We start from the raw sequence: 25672 nt of genomic DNA on the forward strand, positions 1-25672 counted from the left end.
TCTCTACATCTGCTGTGATAAAGTTCTGTAACATCAGGTTTATTCAAGACATGGTTGTGCTTTACATACACATGTTGTATGATTCTATGATCATTAATACATAAGACCGACTTTCAGTCACATCATTCCAATTCAAATGCCACTGACTACAGAATTTCATAAGTACAACACAAATGGGCATGGAGCCCTGAGACTTTCAATGTCTATAACTGTTGATGGTTGACGGGAAACCAGTTTTTTTAGTAACATGTTTGTTTAATGGTGAAAAAAATATGGATTTAAATGATTATGTAGTATTTTTTTTAAAACATTTGAATAAACTGGCATGAACATATTACTCATATATAACAGACTTAAAAGGGTTTAGATAAGTAAACCATTTTCTAAAATTTATATTTCTTTATGTCCTGGTGGCAGCCATGTTGTTTGTGAGAGGAAGTGGCAAAGCGGCAAAGTCAGTGATAATGTGTCAAAACCTCATACAACTACACCTCAAAAAACCTGAAATATCCCTTTTATTAAGTTGTCCAAGTCCAGTGTTCTGTCATTAAATGTTTTTCAGACTGATCAAAAAAACTTTAAGTAGCAGTGAATTATTTCCCCAACAAAGTGGAAAAGTTGTGTTTGCATCACCAAAATCATCGATATTAAAGACAAGGGTCAGACGTTGCTGCAGTGGCAAGCATTGTTGCCTCACAGAAAGAAGGGTCCCGGTTCAGTTGAGATCCTGCATTCCACAGAGGGTCTTTCTGATTGGAGTTTGCATTTTCTCCATATGTAAGCATGGTTTTTTCCCAGGTTTTCTAGTTTCCTCCTACAGTCCAAAAACATGCAGATTTGGGGATGAAGAAAATTGGACACTGTAAATTGATCCAATGTGAAAGAGTGAATGATTGTTTGTCTCAATGTGTCCCTGTGATGGACTGGCAATCTATCCAGGGTGTACCCCGCCTTTCACCCTATGTCAGCTGAGATTGGCACAGCTCCCCCCATGTGGAGGATAAAGTGGTAGGGGGTGTGCAAAGAGCGCATGGGCATGTGGACAACACATGCTCTAACTGAATGTCCCCTCCACCAGTAGTAAGAGTATTATGCCCCACTGACCAAGCAGAAAAAAAACATTTCGACAGAAGAAGTAGTTGCAAAGGATAGTTATCTGAGCCTCGGCCTGGCGACCCTCAAACCAGCTGACACCCTGACTCCCCTGCCCGAATGGCCTTTCAACTGTGAGACGCTCAAAACAGACATGTCTGTGGGACCTGTAGGATCGTTCTCTTATTCTTTGGTAGGAATGTGTCCTATTCCCAGCGCCCACACTTGTACTGCCACCCGATGGTGAAGGGAGATACTACAGAACTCTGACGTGCTAGCATACCAGGGTCTACAATATGGGACACACAATTTGGCGCATGCGACGTGTACACTGAAGTATAACAGGACCTTAAGTGGACAGATCAGTTATTCCCACCAATGCGACCTGTATGTCCTTAAAAACGTAACTGTAGTGAATCACATAAACACACAAGGGCATGAACCATGATCACATAATCCCTTCAAGGAAGTGGACTCAAGCCAAGTTGTCATACATTTTATGCCTTTGGGGTGTGGAATTGGAATTTAAAATCTCAAAATAATTTTTGCTTCCATTTTGGCCAAACAATTTTTAGGTCAGTAGCTTATCCCACCCAAATGTTAACCAGTGTAAATGCAGATTTCACATATGAGTCACTTTTGAAAGACAACTTAAGCATGTTGTATAGCACTGTTGCCTCACAGCAAGACGGTTACAGATTTGAAAGCAAGTTCGACGAGAGCCTTTCTGTGTGGAGTTTACATGCTATCTCCAGGTTTGTGTCCATTCTCTCCAGGTACTTCAGACAGTATTTTCAGGCTAGAACCTGAAGATTGTCAGTGTCAAATGGCCCACTCTCCTGCACTGAATTCCATAGACAAAATCCCCTGTATGACAGTGTCCTAAAAAGGTGTGTAGCGCCTCTCTAGTGTGTTTTACTATGATGAGAGGTGGCTAACCTGAGCTCTTTCAATATGTAATATTGAGTATTGAGATTCTCTAATGAAATTAATCCAGTAAATGTATACGATTGTAAAGCACTGTATCCTTTAACCCAATACCTAAACACAGTACACAGTCTTTAAACAAACAGTTTCAAAATAAAATTGCTCTTATGCGTAGGGAACTTAGAATAGTTAAGACAGTAACCACTTCTGTTCTTATAACAAATATTAAATTGTTTACTCAACAAATTAAATTCAGCAGTTACACATCTTCACAGAGTTTTTCAATGAGACATGCATACACCTGAACATTAAACTATGGGCCGTAAGAAAAGAAAATATCCGGCAATAAATTTACCACAATTAAATACCCAGTTCAAAAGATGCAGGCCTGAATGTAGCTCGGGTGCGTTGTAGCCAAAAACACAATGACTGCTTCACCACAAGGGCCAAAAGGAGGAGGAGACGATCCACGCAGACGAGAAAACCCACGCAGCTGACGATCCCGGCTAAATCCACACCTCGGCACTCAGCTCCGTCGATGGCAGCTCCACACACGCAACTCCACACAGGCAACTCCGCACAGGCAACTCCACACAGGCTTCACCATAGAGGTCACTGGTCGTAAGCTCGTTTGAACTTCATTTTTAACATGTATTGATGATGAACTTAAACTCTTTTTAACCTAACATTATGCATATTAGGCAATTCAATTATTTATTCCAACTTATATCATTCTATTTAATTTCCACCGGGCTACAGGTGTCCCGAGAGGAAATGAGGGCTGTAAATGATGTCATTGTATACTTCAATAACATACCAACGCTCTCTTGAATATCAAAGACATAGCACTTAAAAAGGTAACAAACATTGTGACAAAATGCAACTTAAACTTGCAAGCAGTTCAAGCAGGGTAGATTTTGAATTCAAAAATCCTAGCCCCTTTCTTCAGAGTTCTCTCCGAAGCTATGCCTCCAGAGCACAGGAATGCACAATGAACACACCAATGTTCCAATGCAAAAACAAACCAAGGCTTTCTTGCACATCTTCAAAGACACAGCACTTAAAAAGGTGACACACATTGTGACAAAATGCAACTTGAACTTGCTTAATTAATCAATAATATGTTGATGTTCAATTCCAATTCAGTCCCCAGTGTCGGGCTGCCTTTGGCCCCAGGTTGCATTTTGGACATGCCTGCCTTAAGCGTACTAGTAAGGCCTGCCCCATCGGTGTGCACCAGGTGCCCTTTTCATTTCTGCCCCTGCCCTTTCAAATGTCTCAACACGCCACTGCATTTCATGTGTTTTAGAAGTGAGGATGCGCATTCAGGCAGAGCAGGGGACTGTTTTTTTACTCTGGCCTGATGATGAGGTGGAATTTGCATATGTAAGATGAGGAAGGAAAGAGATAAATTAACTGTATGATGATGATGTTGGATCAGAAAACTGTCCGAGCTCTCTGCAGCATCTCCTCTCTCTCTCTGAACATGGAGGCTCCAGAGGAAGCTGCACTCTGCTTTCCCCACATCAACACCTCCTGCAGGAGGAGGACGGGTCCTTACGTGGAGACAATGCTCACTTACACTGTGCTGTCCTGCATCGCGATACTCACCGTGATCCTAAACCTGTTGGTCATCATCTCTATCTCGCACTTCAAGTAGAGTCACAATTTCTACACATTTTCTACTATTGCTATAAATGTACTTATCTGCTCTTGTTGTTCTCCTAGTATTATATGTTGTAGGTTGTACATAGAACATCAGTGTTGTCAGTGTTGATTTTCTCTGATTTCAGGCAGCTCCACACCACCACCAACCTCCTCCTCCTCTCTCTGGCTGTTGCTGACTTCCTCGTGGGTCTCCTGCAGATGCCACTTCTCCTCCTCCAGAACCAAGGCTGCTGGTTCTTGGGCGATGTCATCTGTGTCGTGTATTACTGTTTAGGTTTCCTTGTTGTCAGCGTTTCAGTGGGAAGCATGGTGCTCATATCAGTCGACCGCTATATAGCAATTTGTAACCCCATGTTTTACACCACCAGAGTCACTCTGACCAGAGTTAAACTCTGTGTTTGTCTATGTTGGATATTTTCCAGTGTACACAGCAGTTGGATTTTGAGGGGTGTCCTAAAACAGCCTGACATGTATAACTCCTGCTATGGAAGTTGTGTAGTTGTGGTCGGTTTTGCTGAAGGACTTGTTGATCTTATTGCCACATTTTTATGCCCCATTTTAATCATATCAGTTCTGTATTTGAGAGTGTTTGTGGTGGCTGTGTCTCAGGCTCGGGCCATGCGCTCTCAAATCGTAGTCGTCACAGTGGTGCATTCCCAGACTTTAAAAGCAATGAAATCTGAGATTAAAGCAGCAAGGACTCTTGGTATTGTATTGGTAGTTTTTCTTCTCTGCACATGTCCATATTCATGTTTTGCTGTTGCAGCTGAGACTGCCTTGCTTGGGGCGTCATATTCGTTAATTATGCTTTGGTTAGTCTACTTAAACTCGACCTTTAACCCTGTGATTTATGTCTTTTTCTACCCGTGGGTCAGAAAAACCATTAAACACATTTTTACTCTTCAGATTCTGCAGCCTGGCTCCCGTGACGTGAGTGTGATGTAGTAAGAGAGACTCTAAGGAAAATATTAAATTCAAATGTATGAAAGCCTTCTGTTGATTGTGTCAAGCATTTCTGTTTACTGTATATAAAGATCTTTGTGTGTTTAAAAAAAAAAAACAGGAGTAACATACAATAAAAATAAAACCGTTATATACTGCTACCTGTCCCTAATTCTATCATATTAAGTTACATTATAGTATTTATATGTGTGTATGGACATATATTAAGACATCTCAACACATTTATGTGCATTGCTTTTTGAATTTGAGCCCATATTGCTCATATACAGTACTGTGCAAAAGCAATTATTAACCATTGTTTGTTGTTTTCGCAGTGCTGTATTAACCATACAGCATAATTAAGTCTCAGCACATCCAGAAAAAAAACTGGAAAAATTTATGTAGTTTAAAAATAAAATTTTCAGAAAAAAAAATTATTAAAAAGGAGTATTTAGTGTGACCTGCCCTTACATTTGAACAATAACACCAAACGATTCATCAATTAATCGAGAAAATAATGAACATATTAATCGTTAGTTGCAGCACAACAGAACAAAATTACATGAAGGTATTACTCATATATAACAGACTTAAAAGGGTGTAGATAAGTAAACCTTTGTCCAAAAACGTGTTTTCTTTTATGCCATGTTGTTTGTGAGAGCAACTACAAACTACATCTAAAAAAACCCTGAAATGTCCCTTTTAATAAGTTGTTCAAGTCCAGTGTTCTGTCATTAAATGTTTTTCAGACTGATCAGAAAAACTTTAAGTAGCAGTGAATTACTTACCCCACAAAGTTGAAAAGTTTTAATCACCAAAATTATCAATTTTAATGACAAGGTGTTATGACCGGCTCAAAGGCCACAACAAAAGCTGGAGATGCACCACCAACTTTGCATAAACAAAAGTCAAATTTATTAAATAAATGTGCAAAAATAGAAACAATGAGGTGTGTAAGTCAGAATCAGTGGTGTATGAGGGTGTATGAATGCAATGAAGCATATGTTGTGCATTTCTTCAGTGTCTAACAAAGGAACAGCTAAACAAACAAATCATCCTGGTGAAGGGATCAAACAGCCCTCTCTCCTGCACCAAATACCATAGACAAAATACCCTATATGACTTTGTCCCAAAGAGTGTCCTTAGATGAAATGAGGGCTGCACTAGGTGGCCTTTTCATTTTTGCCCCTGCCCTTCCAAATGCACCTGTGCATTTCATTTAGAATTGAGGTTGCACATTCAGGCGTAGCAGGGGACCTTTTTTTAGACTGACCTTATGATGAGGTGGAATTTGCATATGTAAGATGAGGAAGGAAAGAGATAAATTAACTGTATGATGAAGATATTGGATCAGAAAGCTGTCAGAGCTCTCTGCAGCATCTGCTCTCTCTCTATCTCTGTCTCTGAGCATGGAGGCTCCAGAGGAAGGTGAACTCTGCTTTCCCCACATCAACACCTCCTGCAGAAGGATGACGGGTCCCTACGTGGAGGCCATGCTCACTTACACTGTGCTGTCCTGCATCACGATAATCACTGTGATCCTAAACCTGCTGGTCATCATCTCTATCTCACACTTCAAGTAGAGTCACAATTTCTCCACATGGTTCCAGCATATAATTAAATTTAGGTCTCTCATGCCACCATGTTTGAAAAAAACTTAAAGATTTGCTAAATTACTTGTAGTTCTCCGATTATTATATAGTGTTGGTTGTACATAGAACATCAGTGTTGTCAGTGTTGATTTTCTCTGATTTCAGGCAGCTCCACACCACCACCAACCTCCTCCTCCTCTCTCTGGCTGTCGCTGACTTCCTTGTGGGTCTCCTGCAAATGCCACTTCTTCTCATCCACAACCAAGGCTGCTGGTTCTTGGGCGACATCATGTGTGTCGTCCATTATTTTTTTGCTGCCCTCGTTGTCAGCGTTTCAGTGGGAAACATGGTGCTCATATCAGTCGACCGCTATATAGCAATTTGTAACCCCATGTTTTACACCACCAGAGTCACTCTGACCAGAGTTAAACTCTGTGTTTGTCTGTGTTGGACATTTTCCGGTGTGCATGGCAGTTGGATATTCAGGGATGTCTTAAAACAGCCTGACATGTATATCACCTGCTATGGAAGTTGTGTTGTTGTGGTCGGTTTTGCTGAAGGACTTGTTGACATTATTGCCACGTTTTTAGGCCCCATTTTAATCATAGCAGTTCTGTATTTGAGAGTGTTTGTGGTGGCTGTGTCTCAGGCACGGGCCATGCGCTCTCACGTCGCAGTCGTCACAGTGGAGCGTTCCCAGACCGTAAAAGCAATGAAATCTGAGATTAAAGCAGCCAGGACTCTTGGTATTGTATTGGTAGTTTTTCTTCTCTGCTCATGTCCATATTATTGTTTTGCTGTTGCGGCTGAGACTGCCTCGCTTGGGGCGACATCTTCGGTCATTATGCTTTGGTTAGTCTACTTAAACTCGACCTTTAACCCTGTGATTTATGTCTTTTTCTACCCGTGGGTCAGAAAAACCATCAAATACATTTTTACTCTTCAGATTATGCAGCCTGGCTCCCGTGAAGTGAGTGTGATGTAGAAGGAGAGAGACTTTGAAGAAAATATTAAATTCAAATGTGTGAAAGCCTTCTGTTTATTGTGTCCAGCATGTCTGTTTACTGGATGCAAAGATCTTTATGTGTTTTGATCCTGTGAATTTTAAAAAGAAAAAAATGGCCAAAAAACATTAGGTAAATTCTTCCTAAAATCAAAGCCACTGGAACTGATGTCACCAGTAGTTTGGAGGAGTGTAGTAATTACACAAAGTAGATGAGTGATGAGCAATAACATAAATAATTATGAATGAAATGATTATTAAATGCTTTATAGGGGATGTGTATAGACATACATTAGCAGCCTAAAGACTGCAAGAAGAAAAAAAATAATGAATTGCATTAGAGCCACAAGCAAAGAAGACTGTTAACTGTCCCTGATTCTAACATATTACACTGTTATATTACAGTATTTATATGTGTGTATGGATATATATTAAGAAATCTGAACACATTTCTGTGCATTGCTTTTTGAATTTCAACCCATTTCTCTCATATACCGTACTGTGCAAAAGCCTTCAGCCACCACTGTTTTAGCAATGCTTTAATGACCATACAGTGTAATTATGTCTCAATCACATTATTGGAACACATCCAGACATCCAGAAATCATGTATATAGTTTAGAAATAACACAATTTCCAGAAAAAATTATTAAAATGTCAAGTTAGTTTAGTGTGACCTGCCCTTATATTTGAACATGACCCTGATTCTTGATAAGCAGATCTTTTTTGAAAAAGGTCTGTTACCCCAAGGTTTATTTAAGACCAGCTTGTGCTTTACAGTTTATTGAAGACTCATCAATACATGAGATCAACTTTCAGTCTTTATTCAAATCCAAAGGCCACTGATTACAGAATGTGATAAGTACAAGAAAAATAGTCTTGGAGCCCTGAGACTTGTCAGTCACAGTTCATCATTGACGGGAAACCCGTTTTTTTAGTTACACATTTATTTCATTGTGAGAAAATCATGGATGTAAATGATTATGCAGTATTTTTTACACATTACATATTATATTACATACAGAAAAGGCTGTGTAACAGCAAGAAAAAAATGAATGAACATATTACTCACATATAACAGACTGAAAATGGTGTAGATAAGTAAACCTTTGTTAAAATGCTTTATGTCAAGGTTGGCAGCCATGTTGTTTGTGAGAGGGAGTGGCAAAGCGGCAAAGTTTTCAGTCTGTTATATATGAGTAATATGTTCATGCATTTATTTTCTTGCTGTTATACAGCCTTTTCTGTATGCATTGTCACAAAATTAAAAAAAGTCAGTCAGCTGTGGAACGGACAGGCCTGTAAAAACATCATCCAATCATATAATTTGGCTTACTTGAAGCACTTACTTACTTCTGGCTCTTGCTTGTACCCAAATGTTGAAATGCACTTATTGTCGCTTTGGTTAAAAACATCTGCTAAATGACATGTAATGTAATGTAATGTAATATTGAATGGTCCGAACAAATTAATTGGATCGGGATGCATCAACCAAACTGCACACTTTTACCTTGAGTGATACCAGTGATCCATCAATTCATCCATTTTTTTACCACTTATCTGAGGTCGGGTCTCGGGGGTAGCAGCTTGAGCAGAGAAGCCCAGACTTCTCTCTCCCCCCGGCCACTTTGTCCAGCACTTTTGGGGAATCCCAAGGCGTTCCTAGGATTACACCCCAACCCAAAGAGGGCACTCCACCGTTTTCTGGTTTAAGACCATGGTCTCTGATTTCGAGGTGCTGATTGTCATCCCAGTCACTTCACACCCGGCTGCGAACCGCTCCAGTGAAAGTTGAAGATCAGGGCACGATATAGCAAAGAGAACTACATCATTTGCAAAAAGCAGAAACCCAATCCTGAGCCCACCAAACCAGAATCCCTCGATGTCCTGGCTGCATCTAGAGATTCTATCTATGAAGGTTAGGAACAGAACCGGTGACGAAGGGCAGCCCTGGTGGAGACCAACCCCCACTAGAAATGGATCCGACTTACTGCCGGCAATGCGGACCAAGCTTTGACACTGGTCATACAGGGACCGAATGGCCCTTATTAAGGGTTCCTGTACCCTATACCCCTGGAGCATCTCCCCGAGGGACACGATGGAACACCTTCTCCAAGTCCACAAATAACATGTAGACTGGTTGGGCAGACTCCCATGCACCCTCCAGGACCCTGCCAAGAGTGTAGAGCTGGTCCACCGTTCCACGACCAGGACAAAAACCACATTGCTCCTCCTGAAACTGTGGTTCGATTGTCCGACGGACCTCTGTAGTTGAAATACACCCACCGTCAATTGACAGTGCCAATCCAAAGGCACTGTCCCCACTGTCTACACGATGTTGGAAAGGCGTGTTAATGAAGACAGTCCTACAAAATTCAGAACATTAAGACACGCTGGGCGGATCTCATCCACCCCTGGGGCACTGCTACCGAGGAGCTTTTTAACCCCCTCGGTAACCTCATGTTACACTCTCTAATAAGAGTGGTTTAACTACTTAGAGGACCCAACAATGCAGAGGAGACAGATCACAATTTATCATGGTTTATTGCGGAAATTGATATAGTTGACGATGCAAGGGGAATGAGAAGTGGGAAATGGTGAGAGTCAATGAGCAGAGGAATGCTGAATGGAACAGACTCACAATGGTGAATATAAACAGGGGAAGTTCCAACGGTCAAGATGGGTTGTGGTGAAACCACAGCTCTCGGGGTAGTAGGAGACGTGGCGACCTGAGGCAGAACAACACCAGTGAGTAGTCCGGAAGTCAGAGTTTCAGATATCACAACTGAAGTCAAGTTACCACTGGTAGAACAAAAACAATTTGACGCTGGTGACTGGGACGGCAACGGCTTAAGAAGCCTCCTGATCGCTCATCAGGAGCAGGTGAGGTGGAGCCGCCGCAGGTGTTGCTGATCACTAGCGTCATCAGTGGAAGTAGGTCAGCCACGCCTCCTGCAGATAGGGGGGAGAGAGAGAGAGAGCAGCTTGGAGGAAAACTACAAGAATAATAACAGTGGAGGAGAGTGGGATAGTGACACCTCAGCCCCATAGATGGGAGAGCCCACTCCAGAGTCCCCAGACCCTGCTTCCTCATTGGAAGGCATGTCAGTGGGATCGAGGAGGTCTTTGAAATATTCCCACCACCGACTCACAATATCTCGTATTGAGTTCAGCAGCACCCCATCTCCACTGTACACAGTGTTGATGGTGCTGTACATCCCCCTCCTGAGTCACCGGATCATTGACCAGAACCTACTCAAAGCCGTCCGGAAATCGTTTTCCATGGTCTCACCAAACTCCCCCCCCAAGTTTGCCTCAGCGACTATCAAAGCTACATTCTGCTTGGCCTGCCAGTACCGCTAGGCACTGACAACAGGCACTGACCACCTTACGGCCACATCTCTGGTCAGCCGCCTGAACAATGTTAACAATAATCATGAATCATGACAATGATTGATGATCAGATTTAAATGTAGTATTTTTTAGAACACCTGAACAAAATTACATACAGAAACGCTGTTTAATAGCAAGAAAATAAATGCATGAACATATTACTCATATATAACACACTGAAAAGGGTGTAGACAAGTAAACCTTTCGTTAAAAATGTCTTTTTCTTTATGTTCTTTGTTGCATGCGCGATTAGTGCACCAAGAGGGGTATGCCCATAGGGGATTGGAGTCAATGACAGTTGGATTGATGCATCATAATCCAATTCATTGGTTTGGCCCTTTCAATATGATTGGACGGTGTTTTTACAGGCCTGCCCATCCACAGTTGACTGAAATTTTGATTGATTGATTTTTACGACAAACACCCCGCTCCCCTGCACCAAATTCCATAGTCAAAATCCCGAATATTACTTTGTCCCAAAGGGTGTCCTTAGTTGAAATGTGGGCTGTAAATGATGTCCCTGTATACTTAAGAACTGTATACCTAAGAACATACCAAGGCTTTCTTCAAAGAAACAGCACTTTAAAGGGTGACAAACAGTGCGATAAAACGCAACTAGAAATTGCTAAATCATTTTGGATATGCCTGCCTTAAGTGTACGAGTAACGCCTGCTCCACCGGTGTGCACGAGGTGGCCTTTTAATTTTTTCCCCTGCCCTTCCAAATGTCAATTTAGAATTGAGGTTGCACATTCAGGCGTACCAGGGGACCTTTTTTTTAGACTGGCCTTATGATGAGGTGGAATTTGCATCTGTAAGTTGAGGAAGGAAAGAGATAAATTAACTGTATGATGAAGATGTTGGATCAGAAAGCTGTCAGAGCTCTCGGCAGCATCTGCTCTCTCTATCTCTGTCTCTGAGCATGGAGGCTCCAGAGGAAGCTGAACTCTGCTTTCCCCGCATCAACACCTCCTGCAGGAGGACAACGGGTCCTTACGTGGAGACCATGCTCACTTACACTGTGCTGTCCTGCATCACGATACTCACTGTGATCCTAAACCTGCTGGTCATCATCTCTATCTCACACTTCAAGTAGAGTCACAACTTCTGCACATGGTTCCAGCATACGATTAAATTTAGGTCTCTCATGCAACCATGTTTGAAAAATCCTAAAAGATTTGCTAATATAGCTATAAATGCACTTATCTGCTCTTGTAGTTCTCCTAGTATTATATATTGTTGGTTGTACATATAACATCAGTTGTCAGTGTTGATTTTCTCTGATTTCAGGCAGCTCCACACCACCACCAACCTCCTCCTCCTCTCTCTGGCTGTCGCTGACTTCCTCGTGGGTCTCCTGCAGATGCCACTTCTTCTCCTCCACAACCAAGGCTGCTGGTTCTTGGGCGACGTCATGTGTGTTGTGCATTATTTCTTCGCTGCCCTCCTTGTCAACGTTTCAGTGGGAAGCATGGTGCTCATATCAGTCGACCGCTATATAGCAATTTGTAACCCCATGTTTTACACCACCAGAGTCACTCTGACCAGAGTTAAACTCTGTGTTTGTCTGTGTTGGATATATCCCGGTGTGTATGGCATTTGGATAAACAGGGATGTCTTAAAACAGCCTGACATATATAACACCTGCTATGGAAGTTGTGTAGTTGTGGTCGGTTTTGTTGAAGGACTTGTTGCTATGATTGCCACCTTTTTAGGCCCCATTTTAGTCATATCAGTTCTGTATTTGAGAGTGTTTGTGGTGGCTGTGTCTCAGGCTCGGGCCATGCGTTCTCACATCGCAGTCGTCACAGTGGAGCGTTCCCAGACTGTAAAAGCAATGAAATCTGAGATTAAAGCAGCCAGGACTCTCGGTATTGTTATTATTGTGTTTCTTCTCTGCTCATGTCCATATTATTGTTTTGCTGCTGCAGCTGAGACTACCTCGCTAGGGGCGTCATCTTCGGTCATTATGCTTTGGTTAGTCTACTTAAACTCGACCTTTAACCCTGTGATTTATGTCTTTTTCTACCCGTGGGTCAGAAAAACCATGAAACACATTTTTACTCTTCAGATTCTGCAGCCTGGCTCCAGTGAAGTGAGTGTGATGTAGAAGGAGAGAGAGACTCTGAAGAAAATATTAAATTGAAATGTTTGAAAGCCTTCTGTTGATTGTGTCAAGCATTTCTGTTTACTGGATGCAAAGATCTTTGTGTTTTAATCCTGTGAATTAAAAAAAAAAAATGGCCTCAAAACACTGGGTAAATTCTTCCTTAAATCAAAGTCACTGGTACTGATGTTACCAGTAGTTCAGTGCAGTGTAGTAATTACACATGAGTGATGAGCAATAACACAAATAATTATGAATTAAAATGATAATAAATGCTTTATTGGGGATGTGTATGGACATACATTAGCAGTTTAAACACTGCAAGAATAAAAACATAATGAATTGCATTAGAGCCACAAGCAAAGAAGACTGAAAGCACAGGAGTAACATACAATAAAAATAAAACTGTTATGTATTAACTGTCCCTAATTTTAACATATTACAGTTACATTATAGTATTTATATGTGTGCATGGACATATTTTAAGAAATCTGAACACATTTATGCGCATTGCTTTTTGAATTTGAATCAATTTTTCTCATATACAGTTATATCCAAAAGCCCTTATTAACAATTGTTTGTTGTTTGACCAGTGCTGTATTAACCATACAGTAAAATTAAGTATCAACACATCCAGAAAATACAGGAAACATGTATGAAGTTTAAAAATAACATTTTCAGAAAAAAAATGTATTAGTGTATTTAGTGTGACCTGCCCTTACATTTGAACAATAACACCACCCTGATTCTCTATATCTGCTGTGAAAAAGTTCTGTTATATCAGGTTTGTTCAAGACATGCTTGTGCTTTACATACACATGTTGTATGAATCTATGATTCAGTCACATCATTCCAATCCACATGCCACTGACTACAGAATTTGACAAATACAACAACAATTTGCATGGAGCCCTGAGACTTTAGATGTCCATAACGGTTGATGGTTGACGGAATTTTTTTTTTTTTAGAAACATGCTTGTTTCATAGTGAAAAAACGATGGATTTCAATGATTCTGTAGTATTTCTTTAGAACACCAGAACAAAATTAAATGAACATATTACTCATATACAACAGACCTAAAAGGGTGTTTTGTGTAGTTTTCACAAGTCAGTTGAAATGAGAAGAACAGACAGATGTTTGTACTGTACATAACTTTCTATATTTATTGCACATCGACAGACGGCAAGATGTTTATCCTGCACTTCAAATATTATCTTTTTAAAAAAAGTAAACAGTTACACCATATAAAGTGCATTTAACTCTAGCAAATTAAATCAAACTCTCTCAACCTGAGACAACAAATGTAAACTTTTAAACAACAAAAAAGTGTGTTTAGCTCTGTAGTCTTATTCTTAATTAAATAAATCAAACTCTCAATAATCGGTGTTTTTGGCAACTAACTTTGTAGATGCGTGTGCCATTGTGATATGCTTCATAAATTAGAATTGCTTACAACGTGTGTGTGTGTGCGTGGCGCATATGCTGGAATGCGTGAAACGTGACTCTGCCTTGGTCAATCATAAACGCTTACCTCGTTATTAACCCGCCTCCTCACTAGCTGTGAGCCAGGGGTGCGTTTGGATTACACAGTTTATTCAATCAATGCATAGTAACGCACCGCATTTTACGTCCAGTAACGTTAACGGCGCTGTAACGACGGGAAAAGTAATTAGTTAGATTACCCCGTTACTAAAAAAATAACACCGTTACCTAACGCAGTTCTTTTAAACGGCATTATTCCAAACACTGTTGATAAGTAAACCTTTGTCTAAAATGTGTTTTTCTTAACGTCCTAGTTGGCAGTCATGTTCTCCGCCCCAATGTTAGGTGGAATATTGGGAGGTGGAATATTGAGAGAATAACTCTCCCAGGCCTAGGCCGGGAGAGTTACCGTAGTTACCCAGACGAGGCCCAGGCGCCGCACCGCAAAACAAAGATAAACAGCGGCCGTCTAACACGGTGCTCAGCTGCAGACACAACGCAATAGAGAGGTGACGTGGCGATTGATTGGCCCAGTGGCCTGTGAAAAGGCGGCGCTGAGAAGCAGGGGCCAGCCTGGCGGGGACCAGCAGCACCGACGCGGCTGCGTTAGCTAGCCCTCCCACAGGAGCAGGTGTGGAGTGACACTGGCCTGCCGACACAAGTGCAGGAAGAGAGAGAAAAACTAGACTCTCCACCCTCCACCAACTTTACTTGACATAGGAAATAGCACACTGGTGTGGTGTTATAACTAAATCTAGTTATCTCAAGTATTGAAAAACAATAACCATATTCATATGCTATTTTAATTATAATAATAATTTATTTAATCCCTGTTTTATATTTTCATCTCATACTTTCACACTAAATTGCAGATCTTCATGCTTACAACTCACATGTTGTTCAATGTGATGTGTTTTGAGTATGTACATCTGTTATGTTCACAGTTGATCATTTCAACCTAATATGAAATCTCCCAAATTAGGTCACAACAGTTAAAGTGTTTAAAGTGTCAACATGCATCTTTTTTAGTGCCAACAGTCCAATTTTGTTCATAAAGGACAACTTGAATAATACAGTATATGCTACATATGTATGATTTACATATATTTTTCCAGTCAGTTTTTAAGGTTTATTGTCCTTTCAGCAGTTTCACATTATATACAATAGTTAAAATTAATAAAACACTGATTAACTACTGTCACAATAATATGCAGCTATATTTTAATAGGTACATTACGTTGAGCTGTACTGTTCTATTCTATTCTAAGTGTTTGTCCATTTTTTTAGATCATTATACTATTTGTTTATACTATTATACTACTGTTTTCCATACTTTAGTCAACTAGCCAACGTTCTGATTGCATGCAGACTCATTTTTTGCATGTAATCTTGTTCAAACTTAACCTTTTCCACACTACTGTACTCTACTTTTCATGTCCAGATTTGGGATAGGCAGCAGGCAGCTGTGTGATAATGAGTGATAAACACTCTTGAATCTTACATCCTTTCTCCAGTATCCTTCTTAAGTGCTAGTACATTAAGCAACACACTGTATATTTATCATTTATTTATTCAAGGCTCCAGAATATAAAGGGATATTGCTCAGAACAGTGGTGTTATTAAGGGCTTGCGTGTTTGTATGTACTGTACATCAGTGGGGCGAGTTGGCACAGTATCTACACGTGGATTATAGTGGGCCAGTCTGGACCAAAAAGTCCAGGGCCAAATTTGTTGTTTGTTCCAGTCCACCCCTGCTGACACCCCGACTCTCCTGCCAGACTGGTCTTTTAGCTGTGAAACGCTTGAACCGGACATGTCCGAGGGTGCTGTAGCATCGTTCTCTTCTTTGGTAGGAATGCGTCCTATTCCCTGCGTACAGACTTGTACTGCCACCTGATGGTGAAGTGATATATGACAGGACCCTGACGTGCAAGCATACCAGGGTCCGCAATATGAGACACACAATTTGGCGTGTGCGGCATGTGTGCACAAGTATACCAGGACCTTAAGTGGACAGATCAGATATTCCCACCAATGCAACTCGTACGCCCTTAAATACGTGACTGTAGTGAATGACATAATTACACAAGGTCTTGACCCGTGATTACATATTCCCTTTTGAACTGTGTCCCTTCAAGGAAGTCGACTCATGCGTGGAATTGTAATTAAAAATCTCAAAATAACTTTTGCTTCCATTTTGGCCTAACAATTTTAGGTCAATTTTAGGTTAGCTTATCCAACCCAAGTGTTAACCAGTGTAAATGCAGATTTCACATATGAGTCACTTTTAAAAGACAACGTAAGGACGTTGGATAGCATTGTTGCCTCACATCAAGAAGGTTAAAGGTTTGAATCCACTTCAGCGAGAGCCTTTCTGTGTGGAGTTTGCATGCTATCCCCAAATGTGTGCCGATTCTCTCCAAGCCAGTATTTTCTTGAACCTGAAGATCGTCAGTGTCAAATGGCCCACTCTCCTGCACCGAATTCCATAGACAAAATCCCCCATATGAAAGTTTCCCAAAAGGTATCCATAGCGGAAATGAGGATTGTAAATGAAATGATGTCCCTGTATATTTCACAGCACTTCAAAAGGTGACAAAACACAGCTTGAACTTGCTTGAAGGTAAGGTTTAGAGATACTGGAAAAACTGTTCAAGAAGGCTACATTTTCAGTTCAAAGGTCCTGGCCCCCTTCTTCAGAGTTCTTTCCAAAGCAACGCCTCCAGAGCACAGGAATTCACAACAAATACGGCACTGTTCAAATGCAGCATCAACGTTCACTCTGGTCGTTGGATCGCTCTGCATCAGCTTTTTTCTTGGCAGTAGTTTTCCCAAAAAACATTCATTTGCAACCAACACCTGTTGTAGGCAACTTTTCTGCCATAACGTTGCCTCAGCTGTTTTGTTGCATGCGTGATTAGTGCACGAAGAGGGGTACACCCATAGAGTTGGAGTAGATGGCAGTTTGATTGATGCATCACAATCCAATTCATTTGTTTGGGGCTTTCAATATGATTGGATGTTTTTTTTTTGACCATTCCACAGCTGACTGACATTTTCATTTTTGTGACCTACATTTCATCTGTTTTAGAATTGAGATTGCACATTCAGGCGTAGCAGGGGACTTTTTTTTTTTACTCTAGCCTTATGATGAGGTGGAATTTGCATATGTAAGATGAGGAAGGAAAGAGATAAATTAACTGTATGATAAAGACGTTGGATCAGAAAGCTGTCAGAGCTCTCAGCAGCATCTCCTCTCTCTCTCTTTCAGAACATGGAGGCTCCAGAAGAAGCTGAATTCTGCTTTCCCCACATCAACACCTCCTGCAGGAGGACAACGGGTCCTTACGTGGAGACCATGCTCACTTACATTGTGCTGTCATGCATCGCGATACTCACCGTAATCCTAAACCTGCTGGTCATCATCTCTATCTCACACTTCAAGTAGAGTCACAATTTCTCCATGGTTCCAGCATACGATTAAATTTTGGTCTCTCTTGCAACCATGTTTGAAAAATCCTTAAAGATATGCTACTGTAGCTATAAATGCACTTATCTGCTTTTGTAGTTTTCCTAGTATTATATATTGTTGGTTGAACATAGAGCATCAGTGTTGTCAGTGTTGATTTTCTCTGATTTCAGGCAGCTCCACACCACCACCAACCTCCTCCTCCTCTCTCTGGCTGTCGCTGACTTCCTTGTGGGTCTCCTGCAGATGCCACTTGTTCTCCTCCAAAACCAAGGCTGCTGGTTCTTGGGTGACATCATGTGCGTTGTCCATTATTTCTTTGCTGCCCTCGTTGTCAGCGTTTCAGTGGGAAGCATGGTGCTCATATCAGTCGACCGCTACATAGCAATTTGTAACCCCATGTTTTACACCACCAGAGTCACTCTGACCAGAGTTAAACTCTGTGTTTGTCTGTGTTGGACATTTTCCAGTGTGCATGGCAGTTGGATATTCAGGGATGTCTTAAAACAGCCTGGCATGTATAACACCTGCTATGGAAGTTGTGTAGTTGTGGTCGGTTTCGCTGAAGGACTTGTTTATTTTATTGCCACGTTTTTAGGCCCCATTTTAATCATAGTAGTTCTGTATTCGAGAGTGTTTGTGGTGGCTGTGTCTCAGGCTCGGGCCATGCGCTCTCACATCGCAGTCGTCACAGTGGAGCGTTCCCAGACTGTAAAAGCAATGAAATCTGAGATTAAAGCAGCCAGAACCCTTGGTATCGTATTGATAGTTTTTCTTCTCTGCTCATGTCCATATTATTGTTTTGCTGTTGCAGCTGAGACTACCTTGGCCGGGGCATCATCTGCGATGATTATGATTTGGTTAGTCTACTTAAACTCAACCTTTAACCCTGTGATCTATGTCTTTTTCTACCCGTGGGTCAGAAAAACCATCAAACACATTTTCACTCTTCAGATTCTGCAGCCTGGCTCCCGTGAAGTGAGTGTGATGTAGAAGGAGAGAGAGACTCTGAAGAAAATATTAAATTCAAATGTGTGAAACTCTTCTGTTGATTATGTCAAGCATTTCTGTTTATTGGATGCAAAGATCTTTGTGTATTTTAATACTGTGAATTTTAAAAAGAAAAAAAGGCCACAAAACGTTAGGTTTTTGTGGCCTTTTTCCTTAGCCTTAGGCCACCACTGTTTGTTTTAGCAATGCTTTAATGATCATACAGTGTAATTATGTCTCAATCACATTATTGGAACACATCCAAAAAGCATGTATGTAGTTAAGGAATAACACAATTTTCAGAAAAAAGATTAAAGATTAAAATGTCAAGTTTTTAATGTGAATTGCCCTTACATTTGAACAATAACACAACCCTGATTCTCATATCTGTTTTGAAAAAGGTCTGTTACACCAGGTTTATTCAAGACCAGCTTGTGCTTTACAGTTTAATCAAGACTCATCAATACATGAGATCAACTTTCAGTCATTATTCAAATCCAAAGGCTACTGACTACAGAATTTGAAATGTGCAAGAAAAATGGACATAGAGCCCTGAGTCTTTAAATGTCAGTAACATGTTTGTTTCATGGTGAGAAAATTATGGGTTGAAATGATTATGCAGCATTTTTTAGTACACCTGTACAAAATTATACACAGAAAAGGCTGTGTAACAGCAAGAAAATAAATGCATGAACATATTACTCATATATAACAGACTGAAAAGTGTGTAGATAAGTAAACCTTTGTTAAAATGTATTTTTCTTTATGTCCTATTTGGCAGCCATAATGTTTGTGAGAGGGAGTGGCAAAGAGGCAACGTTTTCAGTCTTTTCTGTATGCATTGTCACATAAATAAAAAAAGTCAGTCAGCTGTGGAACGGACAGGCCTGTAAAAACATCCTCCAATCATATAGTTTGGCTTACTTGAAGCACTTACTTCCTTCTAGCTCTTGCTTGTACCCAAATGTGGAAATGCACAAGTCGCTTTGGATAAAAATGTCTGCTAAATGACATGTAATGTAATGTAATGTAATGTAATGTAATGTAATATTGGATGGCCCAAACAAATTAATTGGATCAGGATGCATCAATCAAACTGCACACTTTTACCCTCAGTGATGCCAGTAATCCATCAATTCATCTATTTTTTACCACTTATCCGAGGTCGAGTCAAGAGGGTAGCAGCTTGAGCAGAGAAGCCCAAACTTCCCCCAGTGTCCTACCCAAGTGCCTGAGCCATCTCATCTGGAGTAGGCGCTCTACTCTGGGCCTCTCCCAGATGACAGAGCTTCTCAACTTAGAGTATCTCTAAGGGAGAGCCCAAACACCCTGTGGAGGAAACCCATTTCAGCCACTTGTATCTGTGATCTCGTTCATTCAGTCACTATCCACAGGTCATGACCATGGGTGAGGATAGGAACTTAGATCTACAGATAAATGTCTTCACCATGACAGAGCGATGCAGAGTCCGCATTACTGCAGACGCCACACCGATCCGTCTCTCAATCTCCTGCTTAATTTTTCCCTCACTCCACTACTTGGGGGAGGATCTCACCTCCGACCCGATGAGGGCACTCCACCGTTTTCTGGTTTAGGACCATGGGCTCTGATTTGGAGGTGCAGATTGATATCCCAGTCACTTCACACGGGTTGCGAACCGCTCCAGTGAGAGTTTAAGATCATGGCCCGATATAGCAAAGAGGAAAGCAGAAACCCAATCCTGAGCCCACCAAACCAGACTCCCTCAATGCGCTGGCTGCATCTAGAAATTCTGTCCATAAAGGTTATGAACAGAACCTGTGACAAAGGGCGGCCCTGGTGGAGTCCAACCCCCACACGAAACAGATCCGACTTACTACCTGCAATGTGGACCAAGCTTTGACACCGGTCATACAGGGACCGAATGGCCCTTATTAAGGGTTCCGGTACCCTATACTCCCGGAGCACTCCCCAAGGGACACGATGGAATGCCTAATGCAAGTCCACAAAGACTGGTTGGGCGAACTCCCATGCATCCTCCAGGACCCTGCCGAGAGTGTAGAGCTGGCCCACCGTTCTGCGACCAGGACAAAAACCACACTGCTCCTCATGAATCTGTGGTTCGATTGTCCAACGGACCCTCCTCTCCAGGACCCCTGTATAGATCTTACACAGGAGGCTGAGGAGTGTGATACCACTGTGGTTGGAACACACCCTCCAGTCCCCCTTCTTAAAGAGGGCGACCACCACCCCAGTTTGTCAATCCAGAGGAACTGTCCCCCCCTGTCCACGCGATGTTACACAGGCGTGTCAACCAAGAAAGTCCTACAACAAAGTCTTAAGAAACTTTGGGTGATCTCATCCACCCCTGGGGCCCTGCTACTGAGGAGCTTTTTAACCACTTCGGTAACCTCAGCCCCATTCATGGGAGAGCCCATTCCAGAGTCCCCAGACCCTGCTTCCTCATTTGAAGACATGTCAGTGGGATTGAGGAGGTCTTTGAAATATTCTCTCCTGAGACGCCGGATCCTGACCAGAACCTACTCAAAGCCGTCCATAAATCGTTTTCCATGGTCCCACCAAACTCCTCCCCTGAGTTTCCCTTAGTGACAGCTGAAGCCACATTCTGCTTGGCCTACCGGTACCCATCAGCTGCCTCTGGAGTCCCAAAGGACAAAAAGGCCAGATTGGACTTCTTCAAAAAAAGTAGAAAAATAATGGCCCATTCAGACTCAATGTCTCCTGCCTCCCTCTGGACGTGGTCAAAGTTCTGCCGGAGGTGGGAGTTGAAACTCTTTCTGACGGGACTCCACCAGACATTCCCAACAGACCCTCACAATATAATTAGGTCTGCCAGGCTGCTTAGTTTTTCTGAACAGTCTGACAAACATTTAATGATGGAACACTGGACTTGGACAACTAAATAAAATGGATACTTCAGGTTTTGACACATCACTGAATGTTAAAGTGTGCAGTTTTATTGATGCATCCTAATCCAATTAATTTGTTTGGGCCATTCAAAAATGATCGGCCTATCTGTTCCATGGCTGATTGACATTTTTCATTTTAGTCACAATGCATTAATTCATTGGTTACATTTGGAGTGTAAAGAGGATTTGAATCAATACAGTATAAAATGCTCCAGAAATGTGTCATTAGAAAGTATTTGCATGGAATTCCGTAGTTGAAATCCCTGTGGCAGTGTCCCAAAGGATGCGATAGATGAAATAAGGCCTGTACATTATGTCCCTGTATACAACAATAACATACCAAGGCTTTCTTGCATATCTTCAAAGACAGAGCACTTTAAAAAGTGACAAACATTGCGACAAAACGTAACTTGAACTTGCTTAATTCAGCAATAATTTGTTGATGTTCAATTTCAATTTAGTCCCCAGTGTCGGGCTGCCTTTGGCCCCAGGTTATATCGTGGACATGTGTGCCTTAGTTGTCCTAGTAACGCCTGCCCCACTGGTGAGGACTAGGTGCCCTTTTCATTTTTGCCCCTGCCCTTTCAAATGTCTCTACACGCCACTGCATTTCATGTGTTTTAGAATCGGGGAAGCACATTCAGGCTTAGACTGTTTTTTTACTCTAGCCTTACGATGATGTGTAATTTGCATATGTAAAACGAGGGAGGAAAGAGATAAAAACTCTATGATGAAGATGATGGATCAGAAAGCTGTCAGAGCTCTCGGCAGCATCTCCTCTCTCTCTCTCTCCTTCTCTTTCTCTCATCATGGAGGTTCCGGAGGATGCTGAACTCTGCTTTCCCCACATCAACACCTCCTGCAGGAAGACGACGGGTCCTTACGTGGAGACCATGCTCACTTACACTGTGCTGTCCTGCATCACGATACTCACCGTAATCCTAAACCTGCTGGTCATCATCTCTATCTCACACTTCAAGTAGAGTCAGAATTTCTCCACATGGTTCCAGCATATGATTAAATTTAGGTCTCTCATGCAACCATGTTTGAAAAATCCTCAAAGATTTGCTACTGTAGCTATGAATCCACTTATCTGCTCTTGTAGTTCTCCTAGTATTATATATTGTTGGTTGTACATAGAACATCAGTGTTGTCAGTGTTGATTTTCTCTGATTTCAGGCAGCTCCACACCACCACCAACCTCCTCCTCCTCTCTCTGGCTGTCGCTGACTTCCTTGTGGGTCTCCTGACGATGCCACTTCTTCTCCTAAACAACGAAGGCTGCTGGTTCTTGGGCGACATCATGTGTGTTGTGCATTATTTCTCCTCTGGCCTGGCTATCAGCGTTTCAGTGGGATGCATGGTGCTCATATCAGTCGACCGCTATATAGCAATTTGTAACCCCATGTTTTACACCACCAGAGTCACTCTGACCAGAGTTAAACTCTGTGTTTGTCTGTGTTGGACATTTTCCGGTGTGCATGGCAGTTGGATATTCAGGGATGTCTTAAAACAGCCTGACATGTATATCACCTGCTATGGAGGTTGTGTAGTTGTGGTCGGTTTTGCTGAAGGACTTGTTGATATTATTGCCACGTTTTTAGGCCCCATTTTAATCATAGCAGTTCTGTATTTGAGAGTGTTTGTGGTGGCTGTGTCTCAGGCTCGGGCCATGCGCTCTCACGTTGCAGTCGTCACAGTGGAGCGTTCCCAGACTGTAAAAGCAATGAAATCTGAGATTAAAGCAGCCAGGACTCTTGGTATTGTATTGGTAGTTTTTCTTCTCTGCTCATGTCCATATTATTGTTTTTCTTTTGCAGCTGAGACTGCCTCACTTGGGGCGGCATCTTCGGTCATTATGCTTTGGTTAGTCTACTTAAACTCGACCTTTAACCCTGTGATTTATGTCTTTTTCTACCCGTGGGTCAGAAAAACCATTAAACACATTTTTACTCTTCAGATTCTGCAGCCTGGCTCGAGTGAAGTGAGTGTAATGTAGGAGGAGAGAGACTGTGAAGAAAATATTAAATTGAAACGTGTGAAAGCCTTCTGTTTATTGTGTCAAGCATTTCTGCTTACTGGATGCAAATATCTTTATGTGTTTTGATCCTGTGAATTTTAAAAAGAAAAAAAATGGCCACAAAATGTTAGGTCAATTCTTCCTAAAATCAAAGCCACTGGCACTGATGTCACCAGTAGTTTGGAGGAGTGTAGTAATTACACAAAGTAGATGAGTGATGAGCAATAACATAAATAATTATGAATGAAATGATTAGTAAATGCTTTATAGGGGATGTGTATGGGCATACATTAGCAGTCTAAAGACTGCAAGAAGAAAAATATAAGGAATTGCATTAGAGCCACAGGCAAAGCAGACTGAAAGCACAGGAGTAACATACAACACAAATAAAACTGTTATATATTGTTTACTGTCCTTCACCCTAACATATTACAGTTATATTATAATATTCATGTGTGTATGGATATATATTAAGAAATCTGAACACATTTCTGTGCGTTGCTTTTTGAATTTGAACCCATTTTTGTCATATACAGTACTGTACAAAAGCCTAAGGCCACCACTGTTTGTTTTAGCAATGCCTTAATGACAATACAGTGTAATTATGTCTCAGTCACATTATTGGAACACATCCAGTCATCCAGAAAGCATGTATGTTGTTAAGAAATAACACAATTTTCAGAGAAAAGGATTAAAATGTCAAGTTTTTAGTGTGATCTGCCTTTACATTTGAACAATAACACAACCCTGATTCTGTATATCAGTTGTGGAAAAAGGTCTGTTACACCAGGTTTATTCAAAACCAGCTTGTGCTTTACAGTTTATTCAAGACTCAATACATGAGATCATCTTTCATGCATTATTCAAATCCAAAGGCCACTGATTACAGAGCCCTGAGTCTGTCACAGTTTGTGGTTGACGGGAAGATCAATTTAAATTACAGACATGTTTCAGACAGTACATTATATACTGTACATATCTTTGTTCAAACAAAGTCCTTCTTCAGTTCATTTTGTTTCATATCTGAACATAGTTACATCACAGTATTCACAACATTCCAAAATTACAAACAGCCATTCATCAAAATCATCAATTAACATAAATACCTTCTGAACAAGCATAGAAGGTAACATTGACATAGTTTTCGACATGTATTATGTTATTTCGTAGCTCAAGTACGACCCTCCCAAAATCGTCTTTATTTGTTTCTTAAATGCCAATGCTTGTTTTGTGTTAATCAAATGTATTAACAATTTATTCTTTCATTGCTCTAAAGGTCACAGTTTGTTGATAAAAATTGGTTTTGGAACTTGGTATGAGAAATCGACCTGTCTTGTTGTGTATCGATGTGACTCGAGATTTTGTTTAAATCGCTCAAACATAAATTTGGGATTCTTATGCTGTAATATTTTCCATGTTGCAGTAAGCAGAGCAGCTTTTACTCTGTCTTCCACCTTTAACCAGTGGAGTTGAGCATGCATAATTTCCACACTAGTTCTGTATGGGCAGTGCAGAGCTAATCATGCTGCTTTGTTTTGCATAAGTTGTAGTTTGTTGAAATGTTTATTTTTGGCAGTAGCCCAAATCAACTGGCAGTAGTTCAATTGTGAAAGAATTAAACTATTTATAATTAATTTTGTTAGGTCTGATGTAATATAATTTCTGCATCTTCGAACCATAGCCAAGGCCTTTCCCATCTTCTTCACTGTGGCCTCTACCTGTGTGGACCAAGACAGTTTGCTGTCAATGTGAACGCTAAGTAATTTAGCTTCTGTCATCTGTTCTATCAGTTTATCATTCATCCGAAGTTTCAGGCTCTGCCCCTTCCTTAGTGAGTGGCATGAGCCAATTACAATGCTTTTGGTTTTGGCCACGTTGAGAACCAGTCTATTGTCAGTGATCCATTCCTCTACAGTCTTTAATTCACTACTGAGTTTGGTATTAAGCTCAGCTGATGAAGAGCCTAATGCGTACACAGTAGTATCATCAGCATACATCACAGGCTTTGCATATTTTAAGGTTAAGGGCAAGTCATTTCTAAAAATTAGAATATATTAAAGGGTCCAGACAGCTTCCTTG

At 41.1% G+C, this 25672-nt stretch overlaps 4 protein-coding genes across 4 annotated transcripts; all 4 read left to right on the top strand.

Moving 5' to 3' along the window:
- The first annotated feature begins 3505 nt into the window (after positions 1-3505).
- LOC131474993 (trace amine-associated receptor 13c-like) lies at positions 3506-4632 on the top strand. The gene is made up of 2 exons (XM_058652761.1): positions 3506-3649; positions 3817-4632. The coding sequence occupies exons 1-2, from the start codon at positions 3506-3508 to the stop codon at positions 4630-4632; spliced, it is 960 nt and encodes a 319-aa protein (XP_058508744.1).
- Positions 4633-6038: 1406 nt separating this feature from the next.
- On the top strand, positions 6039-7206 carry LOC131475001 (trace amine-associated receptor 13c-like). The gene is made up of 2 exons (XM_058652773.1): positions 6039-6208; positions 6387-7206. Exons 1-2 carry the CDS (start codon positions 6039-6041, stop codon positions 7204-7206), a joined length of 990 nt encoding a protein of 329 aa, XP_058508756.1.
- Positions 7207-11537: 4331 nt separating this feature from the next.
- LOC131475008 (trace amine-associated receptor 13c-like) lies at positions 11538-12725 on the top strand. Its single transcript, XM_058652785.1, has 2 exons — positions 11538-11707; positions 11906-12725. Exons 1-2 carry the CDS (start codon positions 11538-11540, stop codon positions 12723-12725), a joined length of 990 nt encoding a protein of 329 aa, XP_058508768.1.
- A 4754-nt stretch (positions 12726-17479) lies between these two features.
- On the top strand, positions 17480-18667 carry LOC131475016 (trace amine-associated receptor 13c-like). The gene is made up of 2 exons (XM_058652798.1): positions 17480-17649; positions 17809-18667. Exons 1-2 carry the CDS (start codon positions 17480-17482, stop codon positions 18665-18667), a joined length of 1029 nt encoding a protein of 342 aa, XP_058508781.1.
- Positions 18668-25672: the final 7005 nt, after the last annotated feature.

Source organism: Solea solea, chromosome 2 (genome assembly GCF_958295425.1).
Source record: "Solea solea chromosome 2, fSolSol10.1, whole genome shotgun sequence".
Classification (NCBI taxonomy): domain Eukaryota; kingdom Metazoa; phylum Chordata; class Actinopteri; order Pleuronectiformes; family Soleidae; genus Solea; species Solea solea.

Bases quoted from the DNA above. Each gene is read 5' to 3' on its own strand.
- LOC131475016 (XM_058652798.1), top strand. From the start codon at position 17,480: ATGGAGGCTCCAGAAGAAGCTGAATTCTGCTTTCCCCACATCAACACC. The intron at 17,650-17,808 runs GTAGAGTCACAA...GGTTGAACATAG, and splicing joins ATCTCTATCTCACACTTCAA to AGCATCAGTGTTGTCAGTGT.
- LOC131475001 (XM_058652773.1), top strand. From the start codon at position 6,039: ATGGAGGCTCCAGAGGAAGGTGAACTCTGCTTTCCCCACATCAACACC. The intron at 6,209-6,386 runs GTAGAGTCACAA...CTCTGATTTCAG, and splicing joins ATCTCTATCTCACACTTCAA to GCAGCTCCACACCACCACCA.
- LOC131475008 (XM_058652785.1), top strand. From the start codon at position 11,538: ATGGAGGCTCCAGAGGAAGCTGAACTCTGCTTTCCCCGCATCAACACC. The intron at 11,708-11,905 runs GTAGAGTCACAA...CTCTGATTTCAG, and splicing joins ATCTCTATCTCACACTTCAA to GCAGCTCCACACCACCACCA.
- LOC131474993 (XM_058652761.1), top strand. From the start codon at position 3,506: ATGGAGGCTCCAGAGGAAGCTGCACTCTGCTTTCCCCACATCAACACC. The intron at 3,650-3,816 runs GTCATCATCTCT...GATTTCAGGCAG, and splicing joins CCGTGATCCTAAACCTGTTG to CTCCACACCACCACCAACCT.